Genomic DNA, 16,223 nt, shown 5'->3' on the forward strand with positions numbered 1-16,223 from the left:
AAAGAGACCAGACCACAGTATAAAAATACACCATCAGGTGGCAGCAAAATCTCATGAAAAGCAAGGTTTTCACATCGACTGTATCATTTTTGCTCCCAGTTTTTAATCAATCCACCTGGGGGCATCTTTCTTCAAAAATCTGCAGGAAGACCCATCTCTCTGGAGCGCTAGAAAATTCCCTGTAATTTTAAGGACTTTCATAACATGATTCTGAAGCAGCCGAGCACACCGCTATTATTCAAAATCAATTTAATCACGTGTGTATTTGTGAGAGAACAAAAGAGAAAGAGAAGAACTGAATGTATGACATTCGTCACATAATGTAGGTCAGTGCATCAGGATCAATCAAACACTCTCTTGCTGAAGTACGGAACATGTAAGATGAACCATATAATTGATCTATTTATATCATCTGGGTACAGGGCTTTCTGTAACAAAACACCCTGCGCTTGGAGAAAGAAATGTAACTTAATTCCATTACTTGTGTTTCCTGGTTTGCTCACCATGGTTATTTTTGTTGTAGCATGAGAGAATGAAAGCTCTAATAGTGTTATCACAGAAAGCAGTAATTCCTCACAGCTTCAGGTTTCCAAAGAAACACCTCAGGATTTCTGACAGCAAACACAAAAAGGCCATACAAAGGGCTTCATACTCTAGTAGCTGATGTTGTTGTTGCTGCACCCAGGCCACAGCAAACAGCACAGACTGTCTGTTGAGCTGCTGAGCAGGTCTCCCAGTATCTTTGTTCCTGGCTCAGCATTGAACCATATTGATCTTAGGGTGATTTTTCTTTTCCCTGAGAGCTGTTAAGAAACAGCTACTGTGGAGACTATGTGAGCAGCCGGTTTAATTGATTTCTACTGAGTGCATCATAAATAGCCAAACAAAATTAGATCTATCTCTCAATCTGTCTATCTTACAAAAATTAACAATTACATATTGGTTCAATATGTAATTCAATACATATAAGAAAAGAAGAAAAAAAAACGTTAACAGCAGAAATTTTAAGTTATATATACATACACACACACACACAAATTTAGAGAGGAGAGGCTGTGACAGAAAAGCAATTAATCATCTTTTGATATTAGGATATAAACTTTTAGCAAAGATTTAAGTTGTCAATCATAAACATTACTAACAACATTTCCAATCCAGTCCTCAATACAGTGATTTCGTTCAATGCTTTTCCTGCTTTTATGTCATGGTATCTGAAAAACACCAATCTATCTGTTAAGGATGAGAGAAAGCGATGAAAGTGTCACTGCGATGAAACAAACTCACCCACAACTTCCTGTCATGTGTCTTGAGAAATCTGTAGGATCAATGGCAGACAATGCTCCTCAGGCACAGGTTCATACCTGGGGTTTAGCATCAGTTTCAGTATCATATACAGTGCATTCCTGGACACTGACTGTCACGTCTGGAGACAGCTCTACTGCTGACAGAAGACAGCAGCATAAGGCCAAATATGTCACTAAGCTAGTCTTAGGAGTGGCACAAGACTCCTTTAGGTGCTCCTTTGGTGAGATACTATATCCCTGAGAAAGAGCAAACCATTGTTTGTTCCGCCATCTACTCACCTATCCCCCACCGATCTTCAGTTAAAAAACTGCAAATTGTAGAGAAAAGGTTCAATTACATGCAGATGACTGTTTGTGGTGATATATCATTATTTCTGATTGATGATAATGGTGGAGGTATGGTCTCCAGCACAACACAGAGCAGGCTTTGTCACAGCACAAAGCATTTATTATCCTCATTGTGGAAGACAGGGGAAATAGTGTTCATGCAGCCCCTTTCCTGCTTATCTCAGACAAGGGGAAGGCGCTTTATAATCACCAGGCGTCTGGATTTAAGACTGCAACATCTGAAGTTCAAGCTCAAGACGCTGCACTAATCATATCTCTCATATGTCTCATATGTCTGTCACTACGTCACTGTCTCCATTTCAGTTTTTGCTTCGGGTGATTTGTGTACTGGCATAAAAGTTACGCCACAGACAGCTACACAAAAGTCATAAAAATGCAACATCTTTCTTCCTGTCTTTGTCCTTACTTCAACTTTTAATGACCTGACATGTTACAGTGCATTTGCTTGTCAGATTATTTGTAGCCCAGGCTACTTATGATAGACCACACTGATGTAGCTATTGAATTTTTTTTCCAGTCATTTAGTACACATAATGCTGGTGAGAGTTTATTTGGAACCGTAGTGAACATTCAACAAAGCCAAAACATTATTGGAAGATAAATGCAGACTGGGCACATCTGCAGGAAAATCAATACCTCTGGTACAACTGGATATTGATTCGATTCCAGTCCTGTTTATTGATTTGACTCTTTACCCACTCTCCATATTTATGTTTTTGGAAAAATGGAAAATACAAGAAACAACTTTTCACCATCAGAAATTAAAATGTCTAATATGTTTGCCCATTCTTGATCAATTTCTGAGTTAATAACATTTTCAGATTGCTTCAAAACCAAAATTGGATTTCTCTCACAAGAGTGCAGCATCAGCCTCCCTCCTTTTTATTTGACATAACCAGCATAAAGTAGGTTGAACTCATCGACACTGCCAGACGAATAGTCTTAAAGCAAAACCAGGTGGCCTCTACAGGCAGAAAATCAATTCGGAGGTGAAACATACAGTCCAATACGTTTCTGTTTATGTCTGTGGTTTACATTCGCCTTTGTCCCTCCCTGCTTGCTGTAGTTGTGAGGTTGCCTGGAGACGGCGGAAACGTCTGGGAGCAGCGGCGATGGAGAAGTATGAAAAAATCAAAGTTGTTGGAAGAGGAGCTTTCGGGTAAACTCCAAGTTTATTTACACTTCTTAGCTGTGCAGCTGTTGCACACATCTGTTTGTTTGAAAACACGGCGATGTCGGGCGTGTGCTAAGAAAGCTACAAGTCCGTAAGGCCTCATTTTTTCCACAAAAATGTAACGGGATGCGTCAAATGTGCACCGCCCTCTAAAAAGACTAAAAAAAGTAACGGAACATTGAACAAAGTTTATAAAAAGGTTAAAAGCATATTAAGACTAGCAGTGTGAGAAAACTAAATGCCAAAGTGACTCTTGGTTTCTATAGCACTGCTTTATCGATCACTTATAAGCCATTATTAAGACCAACTTTTAGGTTGCCAGGTTGTGGTACCATTTTTTATATATTTTAGCTAGGCTAGTTATAAAGTACAGTACGATTTACAGGGTTTCATTTTATTAATTGGGTAGTAATAAAATACTGACCAGTCCCAACTGGTTCTTAAGTGTAGGCACAGTGAAAGAAAACAAGACTGTGTAGTTTTGTTCTCACTGTGTGGCAAAGAGGAAAAAAGGGAGAACAAAAATCTGAAGTACACAAGTACAATCACAGCACAGATTCATCGTTATACTCAACTTTTCTTTCCATCATTTTTTCCCCCCTCAAATTATATGAAATGTTTTTATCTCAAAAACTAATGCCAGTAACACTGGCACAGGAGATCTAAATTACCCAAAAATTACCAAAATTCTTACTCTATTGTTTATGGAGAAAAAAAATATACATCCAATTTTTCTCTTTTTTCCTTCCCTGTTAGGATTGTTCACCTGTGCCGCAGGCGTAGTGATGGTGCCTTTGTCATTCTGAAGGAGATCCCAGTGGAGCAGATGTCACGAGACGAACGTCTGGCAGCTCAGAATGAGTGTCAGGTGCTGAAACTGCTCAACCACCCAAATATCATAGAGTACTATGAGAACTTCCTGGAAGACAAGGCTCTCATGATAGCTATGGAGTATGCACCAGGTAAGCTCACTGTAATATCTTATTACATGACCACCTTTTGTTCATTGTACCACGATTTACATTTCCCATGGTTTAATGCTGTAGGGCGCCATACTGTTTTTCATTCCCATGTCCCCTGGGAGCACCACATGATAACAGCTAATATTAGTCTGTGTGGTGCAGTTTTGAGGCACAATACCATTCGATAAGTTTTATGTTACATTAGAAGGTAAATATAAAGAGGTAGATCAAGTTCAAATTTCTGAAACAAGACTCCAGGATCTAGCACTCATCCTCAAATCATCAGACTGAACACTTATGGCTGTTCTAAGGTTAAAGTTAAAGACCAAAATATTTACTGTCAGGACTCTGAAAGCTCTGGAGTATCTTTCTAAATTAGATATTCTCATCACGAGGGTTTGTTGAGTTACTTGATTATGAGTGGAACTGCCACAGGCTACACTAATGATATTTTGAAAGTGAATGCGTCTCATATTCACACAAATAAAAATGATTTTAAAGGTTTTTTATCTCATTGCTTTGTTTCATTATTTGAAATTATAGTGCTATGTTGTTATCAGTATCCTATTTTTATTACACCTTTTTTTTAAATGGATAAATACATTTAACACATTGAACATTAACACAAGTGTGTACAAATAAGCCCCACCCAAAATCCTAATTTGGCTAGACCTCTTTGTTGATAAATAACGTTTCACTTTAGGTGTCTGGTTTTTCTCCAAATAGTTTATTAAGGTCCTTTTTTTCTGACAAAGGCAAATCACTAATTGATGTTGTGGAGGTTAGTTGTAATTTAAGATTCGACCTTGATGCAGGAATTGCTCATTAACTGTGGAACCAAACAATCTGAGGTGCACTGCTTCATTGTAGCAATTGTATTTATTGGGGTAGATGATTTATTATATTATTATAATGAATATTAAATATAATAAAATGATATTTTTTGGATCCCTTTTCTGTTTTACATTGACATCAACATTACACTTGTGCAGCAACAGCACCTGCTGTTAAATCCTTTTTTTAATGGCTTTGATACTATAATTTAACAGCCATTCACTCAACCCAGTAACCTGAAAAGTTGCTAATATGTTAATATGTTTGTAATGAACAGAAATCATCCTTTTTTTTTTCTTCATGCAGGTGGGACTCTGGCTGATTACATACAGAAGCGCTGTAACTCACTGCTGGATGAGGACACCATCCTTCACTTCTTTGTACAGATCTTACTTGCCTTGTATCATGTCCACAACAAACTCATCCTGCACAGGGACCTCAAGACACAGAATATTCTTCTTGACAAGCACCAGATGATTGTCAAAATCGGTGACTTTGGCATCTCCAAAATCCTTGTCAGCAAGAGCAAAGCGTATACAGTGAGCTGATTTATCTTTGGTTTGAAACTGTAATTACTTCAGAAACATATATATGCTGATATGCTGAAACCTAACATGGTCTAATATGAAAATAATGCCATCTTTTTTAACTATGCAGGTGGTTGGGACCCCATGCTACATCTCCCCAGAGCTGTGTGAAGGAAAGCCATATAACCAGAAGAGTGACATCTGGGCTTTGGGCTGTGTGCTCTATGAGCTAGCGAGCCTTAAGAGAGCCTTCGAGGCTGCTGTACTGAAAACATTTTCTTTACAATCATAATACTACGTTTGTGTTACAGTATTATTATTCTTATTCATTTTATAATACATAAAATATTTCTGTGTGCAAAGGCAAGGCTTTTGATTTTTAACACAAATCAATAATTCATTCAGATCTTTTTGCTTACATTCAAATCTGTCTTCACTCCCAATGCCATGGTGATATATTAATGTGAAAATTGTATTCCCTTAGCAGGGGTTTTGGGTAGGGGATTCAGGATTTTTCACACTTTTCTAATGCATTTTGTAATTTTATTTATGCTTATTTATTTTACTTTCAGAATCTACCCGCCCTCGTTCTGAAGATCATGAGCGGTACATTTGCTCCAATTTCAGACCGGTACAGCCCAGAACTCAGACAGCTCATCCTCAACATGCTCAATCTGGATCCGTCCAAAAGGCCCCAACTCAATGAAATAATGGCTCTCCCAATTTGCATCAGGCCCCTGCTTAATCTCTACACGGATATAGGCAGTGTCAAAATGCGCAGGTGGGATTTTAATGCAGAGGTAATGAGAAGATAGAGCTTTTAAGGAGACATGGACATTGATTTGAGATTAAGATTTTCAATATTTTGTGTAATGAGTTCTTTCTTTATCGATAATCTATAAAAATCGCCTCCTCTGGCTTTTTTTCAGGATTGAGAAACCACTGTCTACTGTGCAAACTTCTCAAGGGAGACCAGGAGGCAGAGTACCTACCAGCAGGTCCAGAGGTGAGGCACATGATGCCATTCTTTGACAAGTAGAAGACACTAGTTGTATCAAACTGATTGCAGTACTGTAATCATGAATTTGATTGTCATGTCTTGGACTGAAACAGATGGATCAGTCGGTCTAGGATCAGGGAAGGTGCACTCGCTCCCCCTGTCCTCAGTGTACACGTGGGGAAGTGGCATCTCAATGCCTCTCCGCCTGCCAATGCTCAACACCGAGGTACTTCAGGTGTCTCTGGGCCGCACTCAGAAGATGGGGGTCACCAAGTCAGGCCGTCTGATTACATGGGAGGTCTGTGTCAACCCTTGCATTTTTAATATATTTGCTTACTTGTTTACAACTATGCTTTTATAATTTCCTAATGTAACACATTATAAAGGAAAGTCCACCTGATAACACTGACTCACTGTCAAGTAGCAGCTGTCATCTACTCTGCACTCCCAGGTCAACTTGTTGATGTACAAATGCATTTTTTCTATTTCCCACAGTTAGCTGGTCTAATATAATGCCTTGATATAATGCAGTCTAGATCATCAGCACTGCAAACTACAATCACAAGAATAAAAATATAGTTGAACTAATACCTCTGCGACAGTGTCATTCAAAACAAAACAGTGTTTCTTCGTAAAAGTTTGAATTTGTGGCTGAGCTATTGTGTTAAATTGCTTTAGATTTTGCATGTGTAGATTTTGCATACCCTATAAATTGGTCAATAATAGTATATGAGCAACAGCTACAGTGCAGTACATAATTTTTTTCAGGTGTTATCAATGGTAAAAAATCAAAACACAATTGCGAATGGTCTCTGTTTCCATTAAGTGCTGTTATACGGCAACAGCCTGCCTCTCAGTTGGAACTGGCTCAATGGGGCATCATACGATTTAAATGTGAAAAAAGTGTTTCCATTTTAATTTGATGAATTATAGTTTTTACAAATAGTCTGACAAACCACCTCATGCGAAAATATAAATTTTCTTGTGATTTCTGAGAATTTGTTTTTTTTTAATTCACGTTTCCATTACTTGCTTTTAAGTTAGCTATTTCAAATTGCGCATTAGGCAGAGAAAAAGACGCAGAAATTGTAAATCTTTCACCAGCAGTTGTTGTAATAGTTCACGGGGCAAACATTCCCCATCAGTTTTCTTGAAAGTAACATGTTATGATGCATTTTTTTGGGCTCTAGGAAACTGTAGGAAAATATAGAAATTAGTAACTGATGCAGAGTTAAATGAGGCAGGCTGGAGAATATGGGTACTTGCATTCTCACTCTCTTGACATTAGACAAATCATCTGTCTGCACACAAAGACTAATAACCATTAATTATCACAGGCTCCATCAGTGGGGTCTGGTGAGGCCAGTCTGCCCGGTGTGGTGGAGCAGATGCAGCCTCAGTTCATTTCTCGCTTTCTAGAGGGTCAGTCTGGAGTCACCATCAAGTCCGTGTCCTGTGGAGATCTCTTTACCACCTGCATGACAGGTTGGTGGACTGTTCTTCTTTGGATAGACATCAGAAATATTGCAGCCATTCCCAGTCAGCCCAGCAAGAAGCTCTGCTATAGGAAATCAATGTTTATTCTCTGGCCACTCAAGGCAGCTTTTGAACGTAAATATGAAAGTGTGGATACAGTCAGCTCTTTGTCCAGATTTTATCAGATAGTGCGGATCCATTGTTTAGTAAACCTCTTCATGCTTGCCTAGAAGTTTGGAAGTACAATTTTTCTGGAGCTCAAACTGTGGCACTCTGTTAATTAGTGTCTTAGAAAGCTGTCATCAGAATGTCTATCATTGCAAACCAGATAACATAGGATTAAAGACCCTTCCTCTCAGCTCAGTTGCCTCTCTTTCATCACTTTTCCCTGTAGTGACGCAGATTAGCGTGTGCTAGGCAGGGATTAGAAGCATTCTGTTGGTCCACACAAAAATACACCTATACTCATCAAAAATAGTACCTTTAATCCCTTCTTTTTTTTTTCAATTTGCAGACAGGGGCATTATCATGACGTTTGGAAGTGGGAGCAATGGCTGTCTAGGACACGGTAACTTCAATGATGTAACACAGGTACATGTTGAACCTTAAAAGGAAAATATTTCAATGTTGCACCATTAAATGTTCACTCAGTTATCAATATGAGATACACCTTAACTAAAACCTAATGCAGTCTAATACAACAGTCCTCCTCCTGGTATTTTTACTGTTTTTTTAAAAACTTATTGAAGGAGGATTTATTGTGTGACTGTTGTATTTAACTGTACAAGTCCTAGCTGGGTGCCAACTGAATATATTTCTAGTATTTCTTCACAATGTAAACTTCATACTTATTTTACTGTGGATATCACAGTATCTGCTTAAAATATTTTTTTTACATGCTATGATGTACGTTTCCTGTCAAGGTGTGTGAGGATAACCCTAAATTATGGCAAACATGCCTCACAATTTGCAGACACTTTAGAACGGACTGCTCATTGAAAAAATTTTTGGTCTCTATACATTTTTGGGGCATTTACTCTTTATTGGAGTTGTAGAGAGACAGACAGGAAACAAGTGGAGAGAGGGGGTATGACGTGACACAATGGTCCCAGGCTTGAATTGAACCAGGGACGCTGCAGTTATTTTGTATACCTATTAAACACTGGGTACCAGGATGCTGCTACTGATTTTTTTTTAAAATCTCAAACATAAACATTACAATTATAACGTTTCTTTTCTCTCTTTCTTTTTGTATTCAGCCTAAGATAGTTGAGGCCCTCCTTGGATATGAGCTGGTTCAGGTCTCATGTGGTGCTTCCCACGTTCTCGCTGTGACCAATGAAAGAGAAGTATTTGCCTGGGGAAGAGGAGACAATGGTATAGTAAATAAACCAGTTGTTTTTCAACTCACTGAATCTCTCTTGGTATTCTTCTTCTGTTGTTTGTTTATATGTGACTGATTTATGACAACAGCACATCAGCACAAGGATTGATTGCTGGGTCTCTGACCTTGTTTCTGTTGCTCTGTCTGGAAGGTCGCCTTGGGCTAGGCACACAAGACACCCACAACTCTCCACAGCAGGTGTGTTTACCTGTGGAATTTGAGGCCCAGAGGGTAGTGTGCGGAGTTGACTGCTCCATGATAATCAGCGCCCAGTACACAATTGTGGCATGTGGAAGCAACAGGTAATTATTCTATATTTTGACCCAAAACAATGACCATTAGTCTCAGTAAACACTCACTGACAGGAGCTAATGATCCACAGTGAAACATGCCTCATTTCATGTTTAATGAGAGGACATTGCCTCTGTATATTTTTCATAAAGACTGCATTTTGTGAAAGTGATCTTCTGTTGTTAACACCCAGTAAAATGATACCTCCCACTGGCTCACTGTATGCTACAAACTATTTCATGTGCATGGGGGTGGTTGTAGATTAAAGGTCCAGAAAGATATTTTCCTTGTGCACAACCAGTAAAACAGCATTCTCCTAAAATGACAAACACTTTTTTTTCTCACTTTGTTAATCCCTTGCTCTCACAGAGGTTAAGGACAGGATGTGGAGCTGTGTGTAGGTAGGAGTACAAATTCAAAACCTGCAGCTCAGCAGCTTCCTGCATTAGACAAGGAAACGAAAATAAAAAATATATAAAACGATCTTGCCACAAACATATGTTTATGTAGTGTACATCTAAAACCTTATTTAAAAGCACTCACTGAATAAATACTGTTGTTGTATGTCAACACACAACTGTCTCTATTATAAATACGTAGATTTTTTTGTGGTCAGGTTCAACAAGCTTGGTTTGGATAAAATAACAGCTGGAGAGGAACCAGATCCCTCAAATCAGGTGGAAGAAGTTCATTCTTACACTCCGGTCCAATCAGCCCCGCTCAACAGTGAGAAAATAGTTTACATTGACATTGGAACAGCCCACTCTGTTGCTGTTACAGGTAAATAAATTTCCAATATTAAGTCATCAAACCACATTTTTGTAGCAGTGTAGTACATCTCTTTTGTCATGAGGTTTGCATCACTTTCACCCTCATTGTCTTCCCTAGAAAAAGGTCATTGTTTCACCTTTGGCAGTAACCAGCATGGCCAGATGGGCTGCAGTTCCCGTCGTAGCAGCCGTGTGCCCTACCTGGTACCCAGCCTGCAGGGTATCACCATGGCTGCCTGTGGCGATGCTTTCACCTTAGCTATTGGATCTGGTGAGTAGAAGGAACTATATGTCACATTTTAATCTCTGTTTTTAAGGCTCTGCACACCTCCTTAGGCGTTTTCAGCTGTTTTGGCAGATTAAACCTCTGCTGAGGTTGACAATAGGCCCGGGCTTGAACTAATAAGAATGATAAAGGTGTAATTTGTCCAACTGTAACAGGTGCAGCAATTTTTACAGGAGAGTCATTGAGATATAAGTCAAGCACTGTCTTTACACACCTACACACAGACTTCGGTCTGCAGTCAGACCAGAATCCAGCATGGTGAGACCAAAAACAATGACAACGGTCCACAGCAGTCCACAAAGTTGTAAATTATGCAGGGTTTTGATTATGTTACTGGTACAATGTTACTTTGAAGATATTAGTTTTTATTAGATATTAGTATTATTATTAGTCATTAACCTCATTGCGCTTACTGTAGCCAAACTGGTTCCTCTTCTCTGCTGCTTGTATTGTGTCACAGTGCAGTAATAAAACAAGAATATAAGCAAACATGTACTGTATGTCTGCAAGGTTTTCTTTGGCCACAGTCAGGTGTTTTGTGAGTACAGCGCCCTAGTTTTTAACAAGGTGTCACTGAACAAATTAAAATGATACTGATCATTTTCAGTCTCCACTGAAAGGTCTGACCATGCTTATATATTTATATATGTGCATCCAAAGCCTTGATTTTGGCAGTGAACAAAAGCATATCATTTCCTATTTACATTTATGAAAGATCCATCCTACTCCTCAGAAAGCATCACAATTTCACATATTAGAGGTTAGTCAGATTTAATTAAATTGAAATCAGATTGAATGGAAAATGAATATTAGACTGCCTGACTTTTGGTCTGACTGACTTTTGCCACATTCATATCATACGGGATGGATGGTAAAGATCATATGTCATGATTGCAGAGTTGGTTGTGTATGGATTAGAATATTGTGTATTGATGATACAACACCATATCTATTAAATTCATTTAATTACATTGACCAACCGTCTTTGGCTGGTATGAAGTGTTTATATTTGTTTGGTTTTCAGGCACTTCCCTGTTATTAAGTGACACGTTTCCTATTCATAATTATGACATGGAGGTTGATGGGAGCACTGTTTACGAATTGAAAACTGAAAATGACACAAATGTGACATTAGAGGAGGTCTAATAAGCTAAATCAGGTGGATATTCCAGATGTGTGCAGGGCCATACTTGAAACTCTTCCCCTGCATTCAAGAAAACTCTGATGTCTGAAGCAGTCAACTAAAGAAAAGCATTTAACACATGATCCATGTCATCTTGTATTTATACCTGGAGGACAAATAACACACATATGCTTTGCATTAGAATAGTTGCTGTTTTGCAGCTGATGACTTGTTTCCAAAAAACGCAAAGAAACACTCTCAAAAAGGACAAACTCTTTGTTTTCCCTCAGTGTTAATCCCTCACTAAAAAGGTTGTTTAGAGCTGTGTATGAGTAAGAGATGCATGAGTAAATTCCACAGGGTTTGTCTCAGCTCTGAGTCGAGACAACATTTCGAAGATATCTGTGGTTTAGCTGCTTTGGAAGAAAAGAGGAGGATTCTGGGACACTGAGGGCAGTGCATTTTAAACTGTGTGACCACATGACCATAATTTAACGTTAACTCAAAAACAAAGTTGATTAAATGTTCACTGTGATGGATTTTGTCACTTGTATGAGTTTCAAGTCTCTGCAAGTTTATTTTCATGTCAAACTGAGAGTTGAAAATTTAAAACTAATGGTCACGTGGAACATATGTTTTGCTCTGGAAAACAGTTAGCAGTCATGTAAACTATACTGGGGTTTTAGCTAATGGGCTAAAACCATTGGTATGGTCCTCTAAACACTTGGGTTAACAAATAGGTAACAGATGTGTGTGAATGTGTGTTTCTAAAGGTGTGTTTTGTTCTTAAAGCTGAGGGTAAAATGGTAAAATGTCATATTGTGCCAGTGCTCGACTCCCTGGGGAGAAAGCCAGCAGTGCCAGCCATGCCTGTAGATTCTCTTTGTTAGAGAAAAGCTTTGTTCAGCTTGCTATGGATGAAGCCATTATGCTTCCACTGCAGGAGAACAGAGCCGTCACTTAAAGATTTGTGTGGATTAATGTTAAGAAATCAGCTCCTTGTTCTTCTGTTTTCCACAGAAGGGGAGGTGTACACCTGGGGAAAGGGGGCCCGCGGCCGCCTCGGCAGAAAAGAGGAGGATTCTGGGATACCGAAGGCGGTGCAGCTTGACGAGAGTCACCCGTTCACGGTGACATCAGTGGCTTGTTGTCATGGCAACACTCTGCTAGCAGTGAAACGTAATATTTTGCTTATTACCCTTTGTTACAAACACTGTGAGATGTTGGGATGTGGTGAAATGTGACAGAGAGGGTACTAATCCCCCAGATGAAAGACCTGAGACAAGCTTTCCTCAGAGAAGCATGTTTTTCTGTGTAGAACTGTGAAAACACTCATTTGTGAGTTTGAAAGCTCAGTGGCTAAAAACATGCTTACAGCTTTGTTTCACACAGTCTTTATATCTGACGGGCGGTGTGGTGTGGTGCTCTGTTTACACAAACTATTTCCTTTCAGCCATATTGAAACTCTTTTAGAATCTGGATTGCAAAAGTAATAACTCCGTCCAATGTCGCATTGTGGTCATTGATTTTAGACTGAACTGAATAAAGTGGCCCCAGACCTCTTACTGAGAGGACATTTATTCAGCAATTTGTACCTCTGTCCCCTACAGTGATAGTGCACAAGCCAGAGATTCAGATGTAAACTGTGAAACAGTGAAGGTGGGATTAAATCGTCCCTCTACAGTCCAAATTGAAAATAGCTGCAGATTGAGAGATTAAACTGCACCACAATTTAATAAGTAACAGAGATGTTGGTAATCCCTGCTACAGGGTTGATGTTTGGCCAAGGTGGCATCTTCAGATTCCTTATTTTATCCACCCACCAGCCCAAAACTACAAGACATTCAGTTTACTATCAGATGCAAAACTTCACATTTGAGAAGATGGAATTTTTCAATTATTTTTTGGCATTTTCGCTGAAAAATTACAATTAAAATAATTAACTGTCGATCAAGTAATCGATTAATTAACTTGTAATTTCATCTTGACTGACGTCCTACCCTTGTCTTTTGCTCCCTCCTGTTTCAGCTTTGCTTGAGGAACCTGTCCCAAGATGATTTTGTCCTGAAAATGAACCCACACCCACTCAGCAGTCGTCATGAAGCCGTGCGGTGGCGTGAGGTGCAGGACAGCTTCCTCTACATACTCCTCCCAGAGGCCCATCTGCGCTGCATTTGAAAGATTCCTTTTCATACTGCACCTGTGGTCTCAGATTGTCACTTGGTCTTTCCTCTCTATCTTTTTTTTTCAGGAATGAATGTTTGTTTTGTTCTGTGGCTTGAAATCATGGAGCAAAGCACAGAAAAGGTCAAAACCTGACTGTTGCAGCAAGTGTAGCCCTCCACAGGGATGGTGGTTAAGGGGATGTTGTAACACTGTTACTGAAACTGGATTGCAGGAAGTCATTAGGTGGCTTTCATGTGGTGAACTATTGTGCTCTCTCATATGCAGGTTAAGCATGATAAACCATGAAAGGCCAGTGAAAGCCAAACTGGTTTGAGCTCTCTTGAGCAACTGGTGAATGTGATGATACAATACACAGAAATGAAAAGAATGAAGCCACTTTAGAGTTCATCAGTCAACTGAGGCAAACACCATTGTGCTTTATTGGATTAGTCCTCCAATACATTTGTTACTCAACAGCAGTGTTCAGACCAGATAACGATGTTTTGTTTAACGTCGGATTGAACCAAGACTTAAAGATTTCATGGTGTTTCAGTGTCCGAAATCACTCTCTTGTCCACTCACTGCTCCCTTATAATTTTGTCTATAGTGAGAAGTAAATAGAGATTTCAAACACTTATGGATCATTTACTATTTACATTTATATATGAAATGTGACCACCTGGATTGTGGAGAAGCAAGTATTTTTTCAGTCTTTAAGAGGATGATACAGTGTGTAAATTTCACACTTAGACACTTTGGACACTCACATAAAATGACAGTAAATATAGTGCACTACATTGTAAATAGGGAATTGTATAGGGAATTATATTTAAAATGGCATATATAATGGTGTAAACTGTGTTTATAAGGTGACCGAAGACTTTTGAGAGAACAAAACTGCCACAGCAGGAGCTCACGTGTGCCTAGTGGTGGTGGAAGAAGTAGTTTACTTAAGCATTAAGAAATACAATGTTGTCATGGAGTTAAAGTACAAAAGTATTAGCAGCAAAATATACTTATAGTACCAAAAGTCATATATTAATGTATATGACTTTGATAGATTATAATTTTTGATGCGTTCATGTGTAAGCATCACTAACGTGGCAGCTGGTTAAGGAGGCGCTAATTAAAAGTACTGAATTAATCTATAATAATACATCTTAATTTATTTGTTGATTAGATTGTATTAATGTGAATCTGCAAAGTAACTTAAGCTGCCATAAAGATATAGTGGAGTAAAAAGTACAATAATTCCTTCTGAACTGTAGTGGAATAGCAGTATAATGTATCATAAAATGGAAATACTCAAGTAAAGTACAAAGACTGTACTTAGTGACTCTCCACCACTGGTGTCTAGGAGTGAAATGAGTGTCGACACGATCAGTCATCATGACATTTTCTAGTGTTAAAGCTTTTAAAGAAATGATCATGATCAGCATAAAGCAGAATGAGAGAGAAATCCTGTACTAAATGTCGTGTGTATTATATGTGTATAGTGTATGTTAGATCAGAGAATGATTTCACTGTGGCTAAGCCTTAAATTAGAGATGATCACGTCTTCAGAAAGGCACGTTATAATGGATCACAAAATCTGTATTTGGGTTAAATTTTTCAGAGAACATCCTGAGACAGAGAAATCCATGGCTTAACTGGAAAGTTTGACCTTAAAATAAAACAAGTTATACATCACCACCCTAAAATTATGAGGTTAGTCTGACAGTCTGATTACCTTTGCTTTATACTGCCCCCACAGTCTTATTCTTACATTAAGCACTTGATTCATTGTGTATTTTCCTTTATAATTTGATCAGATGAATCAGCAGATGGTGTGATTATTGTAATTATTATGTTATATTCAGTTAATATATATTACTGTACATTTGTCCTTTAATGTATTTCTGGATATTCTAGTAGCTATCGCTTGTTTTTCAAACTGTAATCACATTGTAACAGTAATCATTGCTTATTTAAGATGTGTTCACACCTTTTCTGAAGATAATGATCATTTATCATTGTTGTCTTGCATGATGATGTAATGATGATGTAATCTGGTGGCAATACGGCAGGTAAAAAATGACATAAATGTGTGGATGCGCTCTGTATTTCTAATGTCAAAACACATGTCCAGTTGGTTATTATTATCATTTTTTGTATCAGTGGTTCAGCCAGGTTTTATTTTCATTATGCATAGAGGCAACATTGTAACATAAATGAGGAAAGAAATACTGTATTGCCTAATTTGTGCTTTCCATGCCGCCAGAGGGCATCCATCACCTCTGCTGTAGGCTTCTGTATGAGGCTAATTTGTTATTTGTATTTATATTATATATTTATTTGATTCAAACCTCAACAACCAAACCCTCCACTTCTGATTTCAGCAAGCAGGACTGTACAATTTCAATATTTCGAAAGTGAGGTGCAGTTTATGTTTGTTTACTGAGGTAAACAGGGTTTTGCTTGACAAATGAATAACGAATATTAAGTACGGGCTTGGGAAAACAAACAGCGCATCTCATTAGAGCCAGACAAAAGCCCAATTAAAGATCCATAAAGGGAGATCAGAGGGATAAAATGGTGT

At 38.5% G+C, this 16,223-nt stretch overlaps 1 protein-coding gene across 1 annotated transcript; it reads left to right on the forward strand.

Moving 5' to 3' along the window:
- Positions 1-2,725: 2,725 nt before the first annotated feature.
- On the forward strand, positions 2,726-15,873 carry nek8 (NIMA-related kinase 8). The gene is made up of 15 exons (XM_071497030.1): positions 2,726-2,811; positions 3,583-3,788; positions 4,929-5,161; positions 5,280-5,411; positions 5,722-5,930; positions 6,079-6,155; positions 6,263-6,447; positions 7,487-7,634; positions 8,140-8,216; positions 8,885-9,002; positions 9,161-9,311; positions 9,917-10,080; positions 10,189-10,341; positions 12,500-12,658; positions 13,508-15,873. Exons 1-15 carry the CDS (start codon positions 2,765-2,767, stop codon positions 13,534-13,536), a joined length of 2,088 nt encoding a protein of 695 aa, XP_071353131.1. The 5' UTR covers positions 2,726-2,764; the 3' UTR covers positions 13,537-15,873.
- Positions 15,874-16,223: the final 350 nt, after the last annotated feature.

The sequence above is a fragment of the Trachinotus anak genome, unplaced genomic scaffold (genome assembly GCF_046630095.1).
Source record: "Trachinotus anak isolate AG129_WGS33_773 ecotype Australia unplaced genomic scaffold, CSIRO_AGI_Tana_v1 ptg000014l, whole genome shotgun sequence".
NCBI classification, from domain to species: domain Eukaryota; kingdom Metazoa; phylum Chordata; class Actinopteri; order Carangiformes; family Carangidae; genus Trachinotus; species Trachinotus anak.